The sequence below is a fragment of the Lycorma delicatula genome, chromosome 12, assembly GCF_047948215.1.
Source record: "Lycorma delicatula isolate Av1 chromosome 12, ASM4794821v1, whole genome shotgun sequence".
Taxonomy (NCBI): domain Eukaryota; kingdom Metazoa; phylum Arthropoda; class Insecta; order Hemiptera; family Fulgoridae; genus Lycorma; species Lycorma delicatula.
In genome coordinates, this window is record NC_134466.1 from 34,835,086 (window position 1) to 34,854,859 (window position 19,774).

Genomic DNA, 19,774 nt, shown 5'->3' on the forward strand with positions numbered 1-19,774 from the left:
GCCTATTTTAGTTTTAATAATAGGCTTGCTATTTTAAATTTTATTATGCAGTCAATTATAACAACTCTAATTTAATCTTAGATAAAAGGTGAACTTATTAAAAACTTTTAAAGCCTGAACAAAGATTTTAGGACGAGTTTATGCAATAAATTCTAGCTACTACTGTTTTAAAGTAAACATATATAAAACTACATTCCAAATCTGTTTTTCTTTTCAGCAAGTTGGTTTTGGTAAGTTTTATAATAAAATAATTAAATGCACTGCAAGGCTATTAAGTAGTTTTATGGGTAAAGCGACTCAAAATATTTTGAGTTGAAAGAAGGGAATAACAAATTTAATATTTTATAAAAAAATAATAATTTTATATTTTTAGGTTATTTGTTATTATACTAATTACAGATATAGTGGTCAAAATAAACATATATAGATTGTGCTACAAAAAAAAATTACTTAACAGTTCAGAGTGTTTTATATTGTTTTCCAAAAGTAAGGCTCAATGGAGTAATTCCCTTCCTTAAACTAAAGGTTCAATTTATTAAAAATTAATTCAAAATTAAATGCTATTTTTCAATGTATATATTTATATATGATTTGTTGTGTCATTAGTGGTTAGGTCTTTTTGTTTAGGATTTATCAAAATGAAACAAAAAACCTAACATAGATGTAAAAACTCCAGAATCTATCAGACAGAGATTTAATTAATCTGCCATTACCGAGTAGTAAGTGGTATGTTTACAATGCTTAACTTTTTTATTACTTTCATTCTACATTTGTTCAAATTATGTATGTTGCAGTACCTTTAAAATTTATTTTTTCTATTAATCATATAAAAATGTCAGTCATAGTTTTTTATCATCTGGAAGATGTTTACATTATATTCAGCATTTTTTAATTCAGTTCTATGTTAGTGAATGCTGTGTTCAGTAGCTATGGTTAATAACCAAACATATGATAATTTTCAGTAAAATTAAGAGTTTTACAAATTAAATTTGTTGTTTGTAGATGTACATTTTTTTTCAGTTGTATTTTGGTTTAACATTTTCTTGTTTTACTTATTATATTTTACTTTGAAAATTCTTCATTCTAAAATACACACTTTTTAAAATTATAGCATAATATTAAATAACTTACATTTTACTTTCCTGTCTAGATAGCGCTATAGCAGAGCTATAGCTCTAGAAGGGAAAGTATAGTAATTGGTTCAATTTGGGCATATGTGGTTTTTACCGGATCTTAATGTTTTGACACCTAAGGTACAAAAAAACTAAAAAAATTGGATGGAAATTTTCCAGATGCTAATATTCGTATGTACATGTGTGTATTCAGTATCAGCCTCTAAATCAATTATATCTCTCAAAATACTGGACTGATTTTAACAAACTTAGTCAGATTACTTCTATATAGATGGGGAATTGATGCCATTAAATTTTCAACTTAAAAGGTCAAAGGGGAGGCTGTAGAGCAAGGTCATTCTCAGTATCTCAAGATTTTGCCTAATTAAGATCATATATTTCTTAGGCCAATCTGTTAAGAATTAAAAAATAACAATATCTCCAAAAAAGGTTTTGTAAAATCGCACACTCACCCGAAGAATTGTTTTAAACTAGTGGCTAAATGGCATACTGCATCAATAGTATCCCCTGTCACCATAAGGAGCGCTAGTGTCACAGGCAGCCATCTTAGAATTTCCCTTTTTCCCTGTGACAAATTCTGCTTTCCCTCATTCTCTTGGACCAGGAAATTTGAAATTCCACAAGGTTGCCTACTAAATTATTTTTTACACTTTAAATATTAATTATTTTATTTAATTTAATTAATATTTCAATGGTTTGTAGCACTGTAGAATTGAATAAACGAATAATATTTAAAGTGTAAAAAAGTAACTCGGCCTGGCCAGGTCTTGAACTCGATTGCCCGGTTAACTCGATATCTAGTGTATTGAGCCTCACGGCAACACTAGTTTGCTGACTGTACAATTGAAACTGGTTCTATGTAAGTTGTGAAATTACATTAGTTAATTAGTGCCAACCGTCTTCTCTAGTAACACCACAACTGTGTGAATTAAATGTGGTCTACTCTTGTGCTTCAGTTAGAATCATTGAATTAAACCAACAAAAAAATATTATATTTAAATAAAATGACAAATATTTTTAAATTAAAATGTGTGTGTAAGCCGTGCAATAGAAACAACCCTCAATTGTATTACTTTCCTGGAAAGTGGCTTTAGCTGTGTGACGAGAAAGTCCTACAATTCTGTTGTCAGTTTTTTAATTTACTTTTTTTTTTGTAAATTATAAATGATTGTGGATATAGGAAAAGAATATTGGTTTTTTAAACAATACTAATAAAGTTAGTTGCTTATTATTTTTTACTGCTTTTAAGTTTTTGTATATTAAGCTCAAAAAAAATAATCTATGACCATTTTTGTAGAGTTGCAAAAAACAATCGGAATAATATAAGAAAATATCATTACTAAAAATTTATTAAATTTAATGAAAGTAATTAGATTGGAGTATAAAGAACTTACCTGAATTTAGTGAAAATAATAATATTAAAAAAAATCTCATACTTTGTAAATGTACGGTTAACATAAATTTACTATTTAAAAAAGAATAATATTTATACTTACTTTGAATGTAAACAATTGTAAGATGATATCAACCATCGTGGAGTTATAATACTAGCAGTACAACTTCCTTTAGTTTTTGTCTGATAAATAATTGCAACTGAACGCCATTGCCCATCAGCAGCTTCTTCTCCTCCAACAAGCCTGCCCATTACAACACCTCCATCAGCAGTACTTTGTGTTCCACAAGCTGCAATTAAATAATGTGGCATTATTAATCACTTTATAACTAGTTTAAATGAACGAGTTATTTTAAAAAATAATTATATCTTTTGCAAGATGAAAACATAAACAACCATAAGATTATGCTGATAAAAATAAAACCATAAGATAAAAAAATAACAGAATTTTAATTTTTATCAAAAAGAATATTCTTCTAAGTTATTTCTTGTTTAAACTAGTTCCCCAGAGATGTGACACAGTTATGCCAGCATTCCTTCTGATCTGTAAAACATTTATGTAAAGCAATTCTGTTGTAGCCTAAAGTTCACTTAGTCATTTTTTTATTTCATCTATCTTCTCAAATTGTTTTCTTTCAATGTTCTTTTAATTAGTGGAAAAAAGAAAAAGTCATGGGATACCATGTCTGGAAAATATGGAGAGGTTGCGGCATTAGTATAATGTTAAAGCTAGGAATGCTTTTATTCGTCTTGGCTCTTCAAAAAAAAAAAATAATAACTGACTGGACCTCCATTTCAATATCATAATCCTACACCCATATTTCCTACCTGTTATGACACATATGATTTATTCTGAGTCATCTGTGATGCTAACTAATGATTGTTCTGTCATGTTTTTTGTGATGATACATTTTTTGAAAATTCTATATAGTGCTGGAACAAATATTGCTTCTGCTTGTATAATACCCAAAATGTCAATCAGAACTTCCTCATATGAGTAATAAAAGATTCCCACTTCTTTAGCAACTTTTCTAATTATGATATGACAATTATTGATCACAGTGTCCATTATTCTGTCGATATTTTCATCAGTTTTTGATGTGTTAGGATATCCAACCCTTTTATCATTTCAATGTGTTCATGGCCTTCTTGAAACCAATTGTAAAACTCATAAACATGGTATTGACATAATATTCTTGCCAAAAGCCATCTATAACACCTTAACAACATTTTATTTAACTTTTAATGTAAAATTCAACGTAAATCCTTTGTTGCATCAACTTCCAACAAAATAAATCATCATTCATAATAAAATACATCCTGATTTCTCGGCTGCCAGATTACAATTATGTGTCTAATATGATTGAAAATATTGACGTATAATTTTACTCAATTTTTCCATAAATAGAAAAGACAAGCTCAGTCAAAAAGATATAGCGCATAGTGTTAAAAAATTCTCATTTTTTATCACATCTTGTACACTTATTCTTGTAGTTACTCTTGCACAAGTAAAGTTCAAGACATGTATATTACACTAGTTATCTTCAAATCATTTTAATATAGTCTCATGACTTTACAGACGCATCTTTTATTCATACATATTACAAATAACACTTATTATAGAACATTATTGGACGGCTTAAGTCATATTCAAGTCCCAGAATAATTTTTAAGTTACTGATTGTGAAGTAAGAATTCTAATAATACCTGTGATATAAAAAAGGGCAGGTTTACAAACAAAACAAAAAAAAAGTTAAATTTCTCCAAAAATTGGAGAAAAAGTATTTGGTTTATATAAATTATTTTATTGCTATTATTAGATAACTGCTCCAAAGGAATAAAATATAATTTTACTTCCGGTTGGGTATAAACCAGGGATGCCAGATTTTCAAAAAAAGTATATCGGGGTTTCAAAACAAAACATAATTTTTAATATACCATTTAAGTAAATTCTTTATCTTTCCATAAAATGTTTTTAATTAAAAAATATAACAAAAACCATAAAAAAACAACACATAAATCTTTTTAATATATTTCATTTACCTTAAAAAACCAATTATGAAAATATTATAAGAGAATGAGAGAAAGAACTTAGAAATTTAAGCATAAATGAAAACATAAGGATGTGCGCTAAAACTAAATTCCTAAATACAAACATTCTGGCCTTCGCATACGATATTGTAATTCTTACAAGAGATATAGATGAGGCTAAACTAAAAATACAAAAATTAAGTGAATGCACATCAAAATTGGTCTTTGAATTTTTTATGAAAAAGCTAACTATTGGTTTTTAATGACAAAGAAAAGAACTCAAAACCATTAAAATATCTGACAACGAAGATATAAGCAGAGTTCAAAAATATAAATATTTGAGGGAAATCATAACACTGAAGGTAACTGAAAAAAACTGAGATGAAGAATAGAGTATGAAAAATGGGAATTGCCTATCATCTCACAAAGAACATTTACAATAAAAATTTATATAAGTCATATAACTCCACGTTGAGACACTATAAAACTGTAGTCCTATTAGAAACACTATATAGGCACAATGTCTGTAATTTTTTCAGAACAAGAATTAGCAAAAGTAGAAAAAAGGATTTTAAGGAAAATTTATGTACCAAAATATGAAGATGGATTTTACAAATTGAAAAGTGGAAATAAATTTATAAACATACAGAAAAAATAGGAGATTTAATCCAGAAAAGAAGATTACAGTTTTATGGGTGTTTATGCAAAGTGAATAACCAAATATTGATAAACAAATATTTAATTTCTACATAGGGCCACAGAGACCAACTGGTTTAAACAAATAGAAACAGATGTAAAAACATTAAACTTTTCTAAGGATCTGTGTAAATTTGGAAAAGTAATTCAAGAATCTTAGTTTCCAGAGATAAAGAAAAAGATGGGTATAAACCTGAATAGATGGATGGAAGAAAGGTGACAACAACAGAGCAAAAGAATGAAAACCTTTTGGGGAAAAAAAGAAGTCAAAATTATGTAAACATGATCGTAGTGGTTGGAACGAAAATAAAAAAAATATAAATTTAATTTAAGGTTTTGTTAAACATTAGAAAAAAACTGATTCAATTTTGTTAGTGCATTAGTGTAATAAATTATATAATAACATGTTTATAGAGAACCGCTTTATAATTAAATTTTATTACCTTTAAACGTGGGTATAAAAGAACAGAGAAGATGTTTCTAAAAATAAGCTTAGTTGCATTTTGTGTAGGTTTATCCAAGGTAGGTTTTTCAGTTGCATTGTAAATCTTTCTTTTATTATACTTAATGATTTTTAATTCAAAAAAATGCTTTAATAAATTAATAAAAAAAAAACAGTATGATAACAAATGCAGTTACAAATTTTTTTATTAGTTTGCAATTCAATTTTGCATGAAACATTCAAGAAATGATTCAATTTTTTTAGATTTATGCTATTGATAGTGCCTTATCAATCATAATGTATCTCTTCCAAATATTTTAAATAAAAATTATGGAAGATGAATGCATTTAGAAACACTTTTCTGTAAATTTTAAGAATTTTTTTTAGTTTCTAGCCATATGAGGGTAATTATTATTTGTACCACTTGTGTTATGTAAGGAATAAAATGATAATTAATCTTAAATTGAAAATAATAATAATAATCATACAGAAAAATAATATTTTAAAGTATACTTACTGAATTTTTGGCAGGAAAGCTCAATAAGATTACTACACATAGAGTCATTTGTTTTGATAACTGATGATGTTATTTTACCACCAATTTGGGGTTTAGCATCTGATTTTAATACAAAGTAATCGGTTAAATTTTCTGGTACTGCTACTTGTGTTTCAGCATAATGAGATTTTGAAAAACCTAAACCTGTACATACAGAATCACTCCAGTCCTTTGACCATTCATTACTGCATACTGGTAACCAATTGTTTTGTTCAGATCTGAAAATTATAATACCAGTAATGTATTTAAAAATAAAACATTAAAACACAAAATTCAATCAAAAAAAGAAGGATGTGAAAAAATATGGAGGAAATACCACTTCTTCATTACTTATAATAAAAAAAAATTTTATTTGAAAGGCAAACAGTAGACAATTATTTCTAGACTGATTTATTATCAAAAATTATTATTGTATTAATTTATGATTTGTAATTAACTTCAAAAAAAGAAGTAAAAAAAATTAAACTTTATGGTTGAATACTGTAGTTTAAGTTGTAAACATTACTGTTGCACATTTTTTTAAGTTTAATTTTTATTATTTCTACTTTGGAAATAATTTTAATCAAAACCATACAAAAAATGTTACTGAACATAATTTTTTTCTTTATCTGGTTTGCCTTATAAAACTCTGGAGATCCCTGGAGGAAGCAGAAAAGGTGGTTTTCGGTGAAAGACCTTTCCTTTCTTTTACCTGTTTAGCATCTGGTAACTACCATTTAGATAATTCTTCAGAGGATGATATGTATGAGAGTTCGGTGAAAGACCTACCCAGTAGTTTGTAGTGGTGAGATTTTACTGCAGCGTGTACAATTGTGTTAGTGCAGTAATGTACCAGGTGACTCAGTTTATTAGCCCTCACAAGTATTTATAATATTCTATCATCTATTGTATTTTGTTAATAGTGATATAACTTTAGTGCCTTGAAATTAATTCGATCAAAATGTACATTAAAAAGTTTTAATGAACACACTCCTTCACGATGTAAGAATCAAATTTTATGCCAACTATCTCATATTGGCAAATTGCAAATTCACTAACATTAACAACAACCTACACAGGCAGTACATTCGTAAAAAAGAACTTCAACTCAACAATACATTTGAACATAATGAAATATAAAAATAAAATGTCAGCAAATAACATTGATTGATGTTACTTTAAATAACAACAGCACTATTCACTGAAGATTGCTTCAAAAGTCATTGAAAGTATAAAATTACATATTTTAGTTCAGTTTTAAAATAATGTATTATTTTTTTATGCCTATATTAAAACATTTAACTTAATTTTTATCGATCAATTTATTTACAATTACCTAATTTGTAAAGTGGTATCAATTTTAACACAATTCCATTCATCACTTCCATCAGGGCAATCAAATTCACCATCACATTCAGCTGATTTTGATACACAACCACCAGTATCACACTTAAATTTATCAAGGGAACAATCTGAAATGCAATCAAAAAAATTAGATTATTAATACTTATAATTAGTATGAAATTACTTTGGTGTACAAATCTATCCAATATTTTATAAGACAAACATTTGTTATAGTAAAATGTTAGTTTTTAGTTAAAAATTTCTTTAATGAAATATAGATTCTGTTATGATATTTAACTTTTCTTTTAATGATTTTGTGATAACAGCATGAAAACTCATGTAAATTGTAAACTCAATTGTAAATTGTTTACTCATGTAAACTGTAAATTCTCATGTTAATTGATTAAAAATGTATTTATTAAATTCATTCACTCTCTCTTTATTTTGTGATTGTCCTTTCATTGTGTCAGAACGATAAACCTAATTATGTTTATTTTAAATACACTATAAGTTTGAACGGTACTTACGTATTAACGCCATTGCAGCTACAGCTTTATTTAAAAACAAAGTAGTCAATCGGATTTCAGTGGAAAATGAACAGTCTCTTTATTAATTTTAATAAATGGTTATTTATATTTATTTATATTATAAATATAATTTAACCAAACTTAACCTACGCTCGCTAACCTTGACTAATTAACACTGTAATTTTTTGAGTATTTATTTAATAAATTCAGTAATTATTGCAATTATTTATTATTTAAATAATCAAAAGACTCCTGTTAATTAGTTAAGGTTAGCAAGCGAAACCAGCGTAGGTTAAGTTTGGTTAAATTATATTTATAAAATAAATAAATATAAATAACCATTTATTAAAATTAATAAAGAGACTGTTTTGAATCTATGTTAAACTCTATACTGGCCCATTTTCCACCGAAATCCGATTGACTACTTTGTTTTTAAATAAAGCTGTAGCTGCGGTGGCGTTAATACGTAAGTAGCGTTTGAACAACTTAAGAAACTGCCATTTGGCGAGTCATTCTGTGTCTTAGTTTTTGCACACATGCACACTGTCCATTACTTTTGGGGCAACTCTCATAAACTCAATCAATACGATGGATTTCAATTTGTTTCATAAAAAGTAAATACACTGATAACAATTCTCAGCATTCACAATGTATTTTGGTCATAAATGTTTGTGTAGAAATCCTCTTGAGAGTGACATAAATTCATCAGGTACCTTCATTTATTGTTCATACTCTTAATTACATAGCTTGTATGCAGAAATCAGCATTAAATGTTTGTATAATCATAGTGAATGGTTTAAATTATCAGTATAATATTATGTACAATTTCTGTCACTTCCTGCCCTCCATTTATAAACTTATTTTCCTTTACAGCTATTACGTGGACTATTTCTATCTTTCTTCTTTCTTTTTTCTGTTTAGCCTCTGGAACCACCGCAAGGTATTACTTCAGAGGATGATATATATGAATGTAAATGAAGTGTAGTCTTGTACAGTCTCAGGTTGACTATTCCTGAGATGTGTGGTTAATTGAAACCCAACCACCAAAGAACACCAGTATCCATGATCTAGTATCCACTTTCTATCTTTTTGGCTTTTATGTTCTTCATTTCTTACACTTTTCTTCTTTTTTAAGCAACTATTCCATTGACATTCTTGTTTAACTGATTAACTGAAAAAGTCATTTGAAAAATATACTTAATATACATATTTTATAGTCCAGTTAATATTAAATTATTGAATCTAAATTACATTTTCAGTTGACTTAATTCAAAATTAACATGACCTAATAGTAAATCAGAATTCAATATAAGGTTGATAAATCAGTGATGTCATTTTTACAGTCAGATATAAAAAAATAAAATATATATAATTACCACACAGCTTTTCATCTTCACCATTGGAACACTCTGGTACACCATTACACCTCCATGTTAATGGAATACACCAACCTTCTGGACACATGAATTCATTGTTCCCACATGAAGCTAAAAATAAAAAACAAAATATTAAATATACAATAAAAAATCATTCTAAAGTATGATTAATTAATTGTAAACTTTAAAAAGTTATTTTAAGCTATTTTCATTATATTCTAAATTTTAGATAATATAAAATATAATAAAAGTATCTATTGTAGAATCAGAATAAACTAAAAATTGTTTAAAACTATGATTACTAACAAGGACAATTATATTCATCGGTATGATTGTCACAGTCTGCTTTTCCATCGCACTGCCATAAACTTGGTATACATCGACCAGAAGGACATTGGAATTCATCGAATAAACAGTGCCAGTTTTCTGGAAAAAATAAAAATGATTAAAATTGGAATATAAGAACACGTAATTAAAAAATGGTTATATAATTCTGATTATTCTAGCTATTTTACTCTTTTGAATAATGAGCATACTGCCTTAATGCTAACAGGCTTTTATTGTAACACAATTAGGGTTTTAAGACACACAGTCCATCACAGACAAAAAGTAAAAAAATGAGGAAATTCTAGATGAAAATGTTAATTAAGTAAAGCTGTTAAAAAGTATAAAATTTATAAATTAGTACAAATTAATGATTCATGGGCAGAATATAAGAGTAATGATTGATTTAAATAGACAAGCTGAGAATGATTTGTAGAGTTTATCTTGCTGGTTATATGACTCACTAAAGGTATTGATAATACAGTACATATGGAAAGTTACTGAGAACTTAAAAGTTACTGAAAGTTATTGAAATGGATATTTCAATAACTGTAATTGTTTATAAAAGGTGTTGAAAATGAACTCCATCATCAATATCAATACAACACTGCACATGTTTCAGTTTGTTTTCAAACACTTTAACCAGTTGATTTAATAGAATGTCTAGTATATACGCCGTTATTGCGGTTTTTAATTTGTCAATTTTCTGTGGTCTGATGTGATATGTTGCTTGTTTCGTTGCCTCTGATAGAAAGTAATCTGTGGGAGTCAGAGCGTGCATTCATGCAGACCACAAATCCCTCAAAATAATTAGTTCACCAAAAACATTTCTTAAAAAAGTCATTGACCTGTTGCTGTGTGCACTGTGTGGCGCCATCTTGTTGAAACCAACTGTGCCAACACCATTAACTTGATTTTCAAAAAAGATTGGCCCACAATGCGCATTCTACTCGCACCGACCCAGACTCCAATTTTCACTTCGTGTAAAGATTGTTCGTGTAATTCATGGTATTTAGTTGTCAACCACATTTGTGTATTTTTTGAATTAATTTATTCTTCCAGATGATATCACATTCATTTGTAAAAAAACGTAATGACGAGGATATCTATGGAATTCTGATCAATAAAATGTTTAAACAATTGACAATAATATTTACTTGTTTGGCACTATCTGTAGGTTTCAGTTTTTGAACAGACATTACTTTTTTAGGGGAAATGTTTTAGTTCTTTTCTTACAGCTTTATGTGCAGTAGCAAGTCCAGTATCTTACTGCTGTGTTAACTTACGCATTGACTTTGATGGACTTTTGGCCATAGGATTCAAAATATCAAGCAGCTTCAGTTCATTTAGTTTAGGTGGTCTCCACTTTGATCAGTGTCTTCAACAGATCCTGTTGCCCAAAATTTTTCGATAAGAGTTTGAACTACATTTTGGTGAAGAAGAGCATTAGTTGGAAAATTTTCAGAAAACTTGTGCTTCACTAAATCAGTATACTTGTCATCTTCACAAAAGACGTGTTCAAGAAAAATGGGTTCCTCTTCCAAAAGAATCATTACCTTTCTTACAGCTACTGATTCCAATAAACTAAATAACACAAAACGAAACAAAGCTTGTTCACTCATGACTCAACAACTGATGTCTTGGTGTATTACTGTGCAATTCCCAATGAACCCACAGGGCAACCAACCTAATGCTAAAAGAACAGAATTCACCACACAATTCTAAAGCATACTGCATAGCAACTTTCTGAACACTTTGTATTAATCACTGACATTGAAGATTATGATAAAACAATACAGTTATTGTAAGTTTAAAATTTAATTTTTGACTTCATATAACAGAATAATTTTTAAAAGTTCAGTGTTATTTATAACAGAACTGATGATGAATTTACATCTGAAAACACATAATTTATTGAAAAAATAATCTATCAGTAAAGTAAGAATATCATGTGACAGAAAGCAAGATACTTAGGAATTAAGTTTTAAGGTAGGTGGAAATAATACAGCAAGAATTATACAATTTTTCTAGTTTGAGAATAAAATACAAAAGATGAACAAAATAATGAAGACACCAAAAGCAGAGTGACACAAGCAAGAAGAATCTTTATGTAAAAAAGAGGTTTATTAATAAATATAGATCTAAGAATTAGAAAGAAACTCTTGAAAACATTTGTTTGGAATATAGGTGTTTTTTATTAGAAAAGATGGATAGCAGCAAGACTGGAAAGAAAAAGAATAAATGTTTCTGAAATTTGAAGTTACAGAGGATACTGAAAATTAGATGGTCAATAAAATTCAAAATCAAGAGGTCTTATTCTGTCTTAAAAAAGACAGAATAGTGGCAGAATCTCACAGATTTACTTATGATGTATTAAGATGGGTTGTGTATTACAACATCTACATTTTGTTAATCTGATAATAGAAGGATTTGTAGAAAGTAAAAACTGTTGAGAAAGACAAAAATTGCTATAAATAGATCAGGTACCTGACTATGTGGGATGCAGAAAATATATTTATTTATGCCATAAACAACAAGCTGATACAAAGCTATAGATTCTTGATGTTAGTTGAATTTTTTAATTATGAAAAATTCCAAGCACGGCTGAGACTCAAACCCACAATATTTTGGATGAAAAGCGATGTAGCCATTCAGCCACAAAAGTTTGGCATGTTGGGGTTATAAAGTTAGAAAAAAACTGAAAGAATGAAGAAACAGCATCAAACCAGTCAATTGACTGATGATGCAAAAAAATATCCATTTAGTTTATTAATTATTATATTCACTGATTTAAATAAATTATTTATTTAATATACTGTTCACAATCTAGATTGTGAACATATTTGCACATAATGCTAGCATTATGTGCAAATATGTATAAAAATAATACCTCTTGTTAACATGAAAATAATACCTCTTGTATAAATAATAATGTATAAATAATAATTGTATAAATAATAATTGTATAATATAATATAATTGTTATAAATAATATAATTTGTTATAATATAATTATATATATTTGTTATAATATAATTGTATAAAAAATAATAATAATTGTATAATAATAATTGTATAAATAATAATGTATAAAAATAATACCTCTTGTTAACATGAAAATGAATAAATGAAGAAAAAACAACATAAAATAAAAATTTACTGAATGCACTTACCACAATTTACTTCATCACTATTATCGTAGCAGTCAACAATATTATTACAAACTAAATGTCTTTTGAGACAGTCTCCATTGGAACACTGAAAGCAAAGTACAAGATGAAAATTGATACTACTAAACACAATCTTTTTCATTATGAAATAAAATTAACAACAAAAGAGATGGATTTTTAATAAGTTTTGAACAGTGTTTATAGCCAGACAAGAATGTTATCTACAGTTTGTAAACTTACTTTATTTACCCCTATTAACAGATAATTTAACTATAAATTTTCTATTCCGATGCATTAATTTTATTAATGCATCGGAATTAATGTGCATATACACATACACAACTACCAACAAAAATTTACGGTCATCAAAAATCAATATGAATTGCATCTCTTGAGACTGTTACCAGATTTTTTGACATCTGGTATGTGCTATTTAAACTGCGTAATTATTATGCAAAAAAATATTTTTATCATTAAGGTGACTTGTTATGAATTATTTATACAAATGTTTAATCAGAAAGATGTAGAAATATTACTGGAAACTTAATATTTTGTGTTAAATCAACATTTCATAATGCTTATAAGGTGAATGCTTACAACTGTAGAATCTGGGGGCAGAAAACAAGAACTATAAATTTCCCATGAGTAGGAAGGATTCTCATAACAATCCAAAGTTAATGTGTTTTATGTTCTTAGCAAAGTTAAGATTATTTTTTTTTTCATTGAGAAGACTATCAACAGTATTACGCTCATGATACAACAGTATCATGATCAAGAGGAGGATTTATTTCCACTACCAGTCTACCACAAAATGCAAGCTTTACTCATTAATTCTTTCGTAGATGGTACCTTTAACTCCAATAAGGACATGGGATACTAAATTCCCTGAACACATGTTCTGACTATAATTTTAATTTTATTATATATTTTTTTGTATTTTTTATTATTCATTTTTAAATTCGTTTTTATACAATATCGTTTAATTTAAATAGAAGATATTTCTCAATAATTGTGTAAACATCATTTTAAGTGTAAATTTCTTCCATAAGACAGCAAGCCCATTTTCCTAGCTGGAATATTTACTAATCAGTTTTATTTTGACATTCACTGCATTACCCTTGGAATGATTCAGATATTTCAAGTTATCTATAAATTCAGTAACACTGCACTTTATCTTTTTATAAACTTGCTAAAAAATATCTAAATGCTGCCAACTTATTGATTTTTGGTTTTATGTCACTTAAGTCTTTATCATCAAAACTCTTACATCTTAGAATAACTCTAAATGATTTTAACCTTTAAATATAATTTTTATCTTTCATGCTATTTATTACCTTCTTTTGTCTTTAATATCTTTAATAACCAATTCATATAACAATTAATATAATTCATAATCTCATGTAAGTAATTACAATGCAAAAATTTCTAAATTATTTTTGGCTCTAAAAATTAAATTTTCACTATACTTTCTGTATCATTGCTTTGATATAAATTTAGATGAGTGAGTAATACATTCCCTTCTTGTTCATATTCACTGTTAGATCTAAATATTCTGTAAATTCATCCTTCCACTCTAATAATAAACAGCTTTTTGTCAGACTGAGTGTCATAAGTACAGTATTATACTTCTACAGTATATAGTACAGTAGTGAATGTGTGGCTAGCCACGTATAAAAAAATTTTTAATCTTTTTAATTATTATTACTACATATTTCTAAATGTTTACAATTTTAAGTTTTAAATTTTTAATGTGTGATTTTTAAAAAAAGAATAGTTTAATCAACTGATGATTAGGGAAACCCTCAAAAGTGCTTTTGTTTACTAACAACAAGCATAAGGTAAGAAGAAGGATTATTGAATTCTGTACCGTTGGTGGTAAACTTTTATACTTTTGTCTTTGACATAATAAGTATCATCTAAATCGGTACGGCCGTTGAGCTGTTATGGTGGAACAAACATACATATACTTAAGTACATAAGTACATCACACTCCTTTTTGGGTCGTCATGTAATTACAATAATAAAGATTACACCTAATCAATTTGTAAAAAAAGAAATATAAAATAAAAAACAAAGTACATTATTAAAAACTGCTTACAAGACAAGAATGCATCGGATAATATCCCAAACTATATTGACTGTATTAAATACATTGTACTTTCTAGTGTTTATTTCAATTCCAAGAAAATTAAATTGGCAGAAGACACAGCACTAAATCAAACAAATATGCTGAATGGTAGTGTAACTGGTGAATTCTTACTATCCAGTTTACAAGAAATGTTAAAAAAAAGCTGGCTCCTGGAATGCAGCTTAAGCTCCGTGACAGAAAACTCACACATCTGTGGGTTGTATCTGATGCACAGTTTACATACACACACACACACACACACACACACACACACACACACACACACACACACACACACACACACACATAACTTAATTTAAAAATTTATCATTTTATTTAAATACATTTTCTTTTTCATTTATTTAATTCAATGATTCTTATTAAAGCGTGTGTGCATACAGTATTTAATTTGTTAAGATGTGGCAGTAATAGCGACGTTAGTTTGCACTAACTAAACTAATGTAATTTCACAACTTACATAGAAAAAATTTTGCTGGTACGGTTGGCAGACTAGAGTAATGCACCAGGTACCAGATCAATCGGATGATCAAGTTCAAGACCCAGTCAGATTGAATTATTTAATTCTAATGCTCACCTGTGACACCTGTCACAACATAGCAGACAACTTCAACAGCATTTTTTTGGGGTGAGGATGCAATTTTGCAAAAAGATTTTTTTTTGTTGCAAATATAGGTTTTTTAACAAATGTGCCTAAGAAAAATATTACCCTTAATTAGTTGAAATCTCGAGGTACTGAGGGTAACCTTGCTCTACAGCATCACCCCCTTGACCTTTTAAGTTGAAAATTTAACGGCATCAATGCACCATATATAGAAGTAATCTGACCTAGTTTGATCAAAATCATCCCATCAGTTCTGGAAATATCAGGTAATTTAAATGCCAACACCAAACACATGTATGAGGTTTGTAAATAAAGTATTGAGACCAGTTCTTTTGGCAGCCAAAGTGAAAACACTGTAAAGTTAATATTAAACATATGGTTATATGAACAGCTGATTTAAATTAGGTGTTAATATTTTTAGTCTATTGTTGCCATGCAAGATGTAAACAAACTTTTTGTGAAATGAGTTTTTGTTGTGCGTTACAAAAATGAGTGATACTAATTATGAGCAATGTTGTGCAATCAAATTTTGTGTTACTCTGTGAGAATGTTATAGGAACTTTTTCAAAATTGAAAACGGTGTATGAAGATGATGCTCTGTCTCAAGTTCAAGTTTTTAGGTGGTTTAAACCATATTAAGATGGCTGGGCATCAGTTGCGAACGATCCACGCTCTGGAAGACCATTAACATAAAAAAAATCATCAAAATCAGAAGATTTGATACGATACGACTGACGATTAACCATCAGAATGATTGCAGAACAATTGAATTTGAACTGTACCACAGTCCATCAAATTTTGACAAACGAATTGGAGATGAAAAAGTCTGCTCAAAATTGGTCCAAAAAACCTTACTGTTGATCAGAAAAACAACAGGGTGGAAGTGTGTTGCGATCTTCTAGGGCAAATTGAAACTGATCCTGATTTTCTAAAAAATGTTATTACTGGTGATGAATCTTGGATATTTGAGTATGACCCAGAAACAAAATGCCAGAGCAAGGAGTGGCACACTTCAAACTCACCATGTTCCAAAAAAGCAAAAATGAGCAAATCAAAAATCAAAATCATTATAATTTGTTTCTTCGACAGTAATGGCATTGTCCATAAACAGTTTATGCCTACAGGACAGACTGTAAATCAATATGTTTACCAAGAAATTCTTGAAAGACTGCAGAAAAGAGTTGCCTACGTGAAATCAACCATCAAAGACAACTAGATGCTGCATCATGAAAATGCATCTTCTCACTCTATACTTTCAATTAATGAGTTTTTGACAAAGAAAAACATTTCTGTAGTTTCTCAACCACCTTATTCATCTGTCTTGAGTCCCTGTGACTTTTTCCTGTTTCCGACTTTAAAAAAACACTTCAAAGGACACCATTTTGGAATAGTAGAAAACACAAAAATAAAGTGTTTTCTGACCATCTGAAGGATATTCCGGTGTCTGAGTTCTGACACTGCTATGAAGAGTGGGAAAATCATTTGAAGTATTGCGTGGCTTGGCTTCCCAAGGGAACTATTTCGAAAATGATAGAGTCCACGTATAATTGGATTGTAAATAAAAAGTTTTTCTGAACCAGTCTCATTACTTTATTTACAGACCTTATACATACAAACATTACATCCAGAAAATTTCCATTCAGTTTTTTGGGTTTCTTATGTGTCAAAACATCAAAATTCGGTGAAAACCGCATATGCCCAAATTGGAACAATTGTCATACTTTCCCTTCTAGAGCTATAGCTCTGCTATAATGCCGTATAGATGGGAAAGTAAAAAATCTAAGCAGATTTTTTCAAAATCTTGAATATATACTGCAGTGTCATTATGCCTACATTCCATAGTATTCTGAATAAATTTTTACCTGCCATCAAAATTATAAAGTCATTTTTGAACCACTTTGTGATTTGTATGCATGTTTAATTGATACTGATAAAATAATACTCAGTAAAAAAGTTAGTAACTGGATAAGTTGACGGATAACATACCAGTTCTTTTTTGAGTACTTTTTTATTATACTCTACTTAAAAAAAAAGAAAGTTTAATTACCTTCTATTTTATTGAAACATTATATATATTACATACTTGAAAGTTTCCTGGACAATGTTCTTCTACACAATTTAATTCATCAGATCCATCGGAGCAATCACTAACAGAATCACATTTTGCTGACATAGGTACACAACAAGATCCATCTCTCGTAGTACCATTTGTACATTGAAACTGACCTATTTACAAAATAATAATGTATTAAAATAATATTAAAACACACAGAAATAGCAAGTGTATATAACAAACATTTGCTATGAGCAAGTGTATCTCGCTAATAAAAAAACCATGGTGCATTGGTTTGCTGTATGTGCTCACATTTTTGATTTTGAATGAAGTGCTACCATCAGGCAGAACAAATTGAACTAACAACTGTATAATAAATTTTATTATATGCTATAAACAGTATGTTGTTTACATTAATAATTATTATACTTATTTTTTTACATTTTGTTAAAAAAAAATTATTGTAGACAACTTTTGTGAAATTTTATAAAAATAAATAAGTATAGAAATTTATAGAATGCTTCTTGATATCAATGATATATAAATATATATATATATATATACATTTACATATTATATATAATATGTAAATGTATTAATCCTTTTACTTCATTATATTTCTGTCAACATGGCAGCATAAATATATTTAAGTAAAATTACTAATTTTTTTTCTTTAATGAATATCTAAAATATTTAATATTGTTACAAACATGAGGATATGATCGCATTGAGGGTCCAGGGGACTCTGGCTCCTGGCTAGACGGTTGGGCAAGTGAAGTGAGCACTTATCGTCTAGCCAGTAAGTCCTTCTCTATTCTTGAATTATATTTTGAATAATTACTTTTGAATAATCACACTAATGATAATCAAATTCAATAAGTTGTAAGAATGCTCACTCTGAATTCAGGATTTACAAATCTTGGTTTCAACTGCTTACTCTAAGACTAATATATGTTTTTTTAGTTTTCTAATAATCATAAAGAAGATACTAGAGTCAAGTCCTGGTGTTTTTATCATTTATACATAAGAATTTCATTCGGTATGGCTTTCCCGGAACAGTTCTGCAGTTTTAGCTTGTCTTCTACTTTGTCCTAGTGTCCCAATAAATTATTTACAGAAAATTTGTTAGTGTTGACTCGCTTATCAGTTTGTGTTATTATATCATATTCTGTAATTTCTTACAATCCTCATGGTTGGTAACAAGTGTTATATGGTGAGAAATACTGGAGCACTACAGATAAAAAAAAAATGGTTGTGTATTTTAAATTCTCTAATATTGTAATTTTTTAAATGTTAGATTTAATTTTAGAGATACATAGATAATATACAAGCTGGGCAAGAATCAGAGATTTATATAATATATGTAAATGTTCTAGTAGAAGTTCAAAAAGGTTGCCATCTACAATCAGCTTTATTTAAGTTTTACATTGAATGTGCCGTAGACAAAACAAAAAAAAATCAGAGAATCATTGAAGAAAGTAAAGAGAAAAATACCTAGAAATGGATACAATTATAAGGTGAAAAATAGAGGTAATGTACATGAAGACAGTCATAGCTTCTTGATTAATATTAGAGAAGCAACACTAAAACAATAATAGTTTCTCCTATTTAAGAAATAAAATTATTTCAGACTGAAAAGATTTAACAGACTATAAAGAGAAGAACTGTGAAAAGAAAGGTAGCATTCAACGAGAAAAATTTATTTTTAACATCAGATAAAAAAACTTTTTTTAAAGAAAATTGATTAAATATTATGTAGGTAAAAAAACTGACCTACATAAATATATATATATATATAAATCTATGGTACAGTTGAAAATATAAATGAATAGTCAGCATTTTTTACTTTTATTACAAGAAGTTGACTGGTGTTGATGTGTATTCTTTGTTTATTTTAGTCTCAATTGAACAGATTAATACATCTGCACATTTTTGTGTTTGGTGTTTTAAAAATGTTATTTCATTAGATGTTTGTCACATAAACTAACCTTGTTGTGTAA

At 28.3% G+C, this 19,774-nt stretch overlaps 1 protein-coding gene across 1 annotated transcript in view; it reads right to left on the reverse strand.

Annotated features, from left to right (window-relative positions):
- The window catches only part of LOC142333391 (uncharacterized), a 44,152-nt gene that overhangs the window by 10,430 nt on the left and 13,948 nt on the right, over positions 1-19,774 (reverse strand). The window contains exons 7-13 of the mRNA XM_075380422.1: positions 17,805-17,947; positions 12,975-13,059; positions 9,784-9,903; positions 9,478-9,588; positions 7,567-7,702; positions 6,213-6,469; positions 2,630-2,816 (exon numbers count right to left, since the gene is read on the reverse strand). Coding sequence (XP_075236537.1) covers positions 2,630-2,816; positions 6,213-6,469; positions 7,567-7,702; positions 9,478-9,588; positions 9,784-9,903; positions 12,975-13,059; positions 17,805-17,947 — 1,039 coding nt within the window. The remainder of the gene's footprint in view (positions 1-2,629; positions 2,817-6,212; positions 6,470-7,566; positions 7,703-9,477; positions 9,589-9,783; positions 9,904-12,974; positions 13,060-17,804; positions 17,948-19,774) is intronic.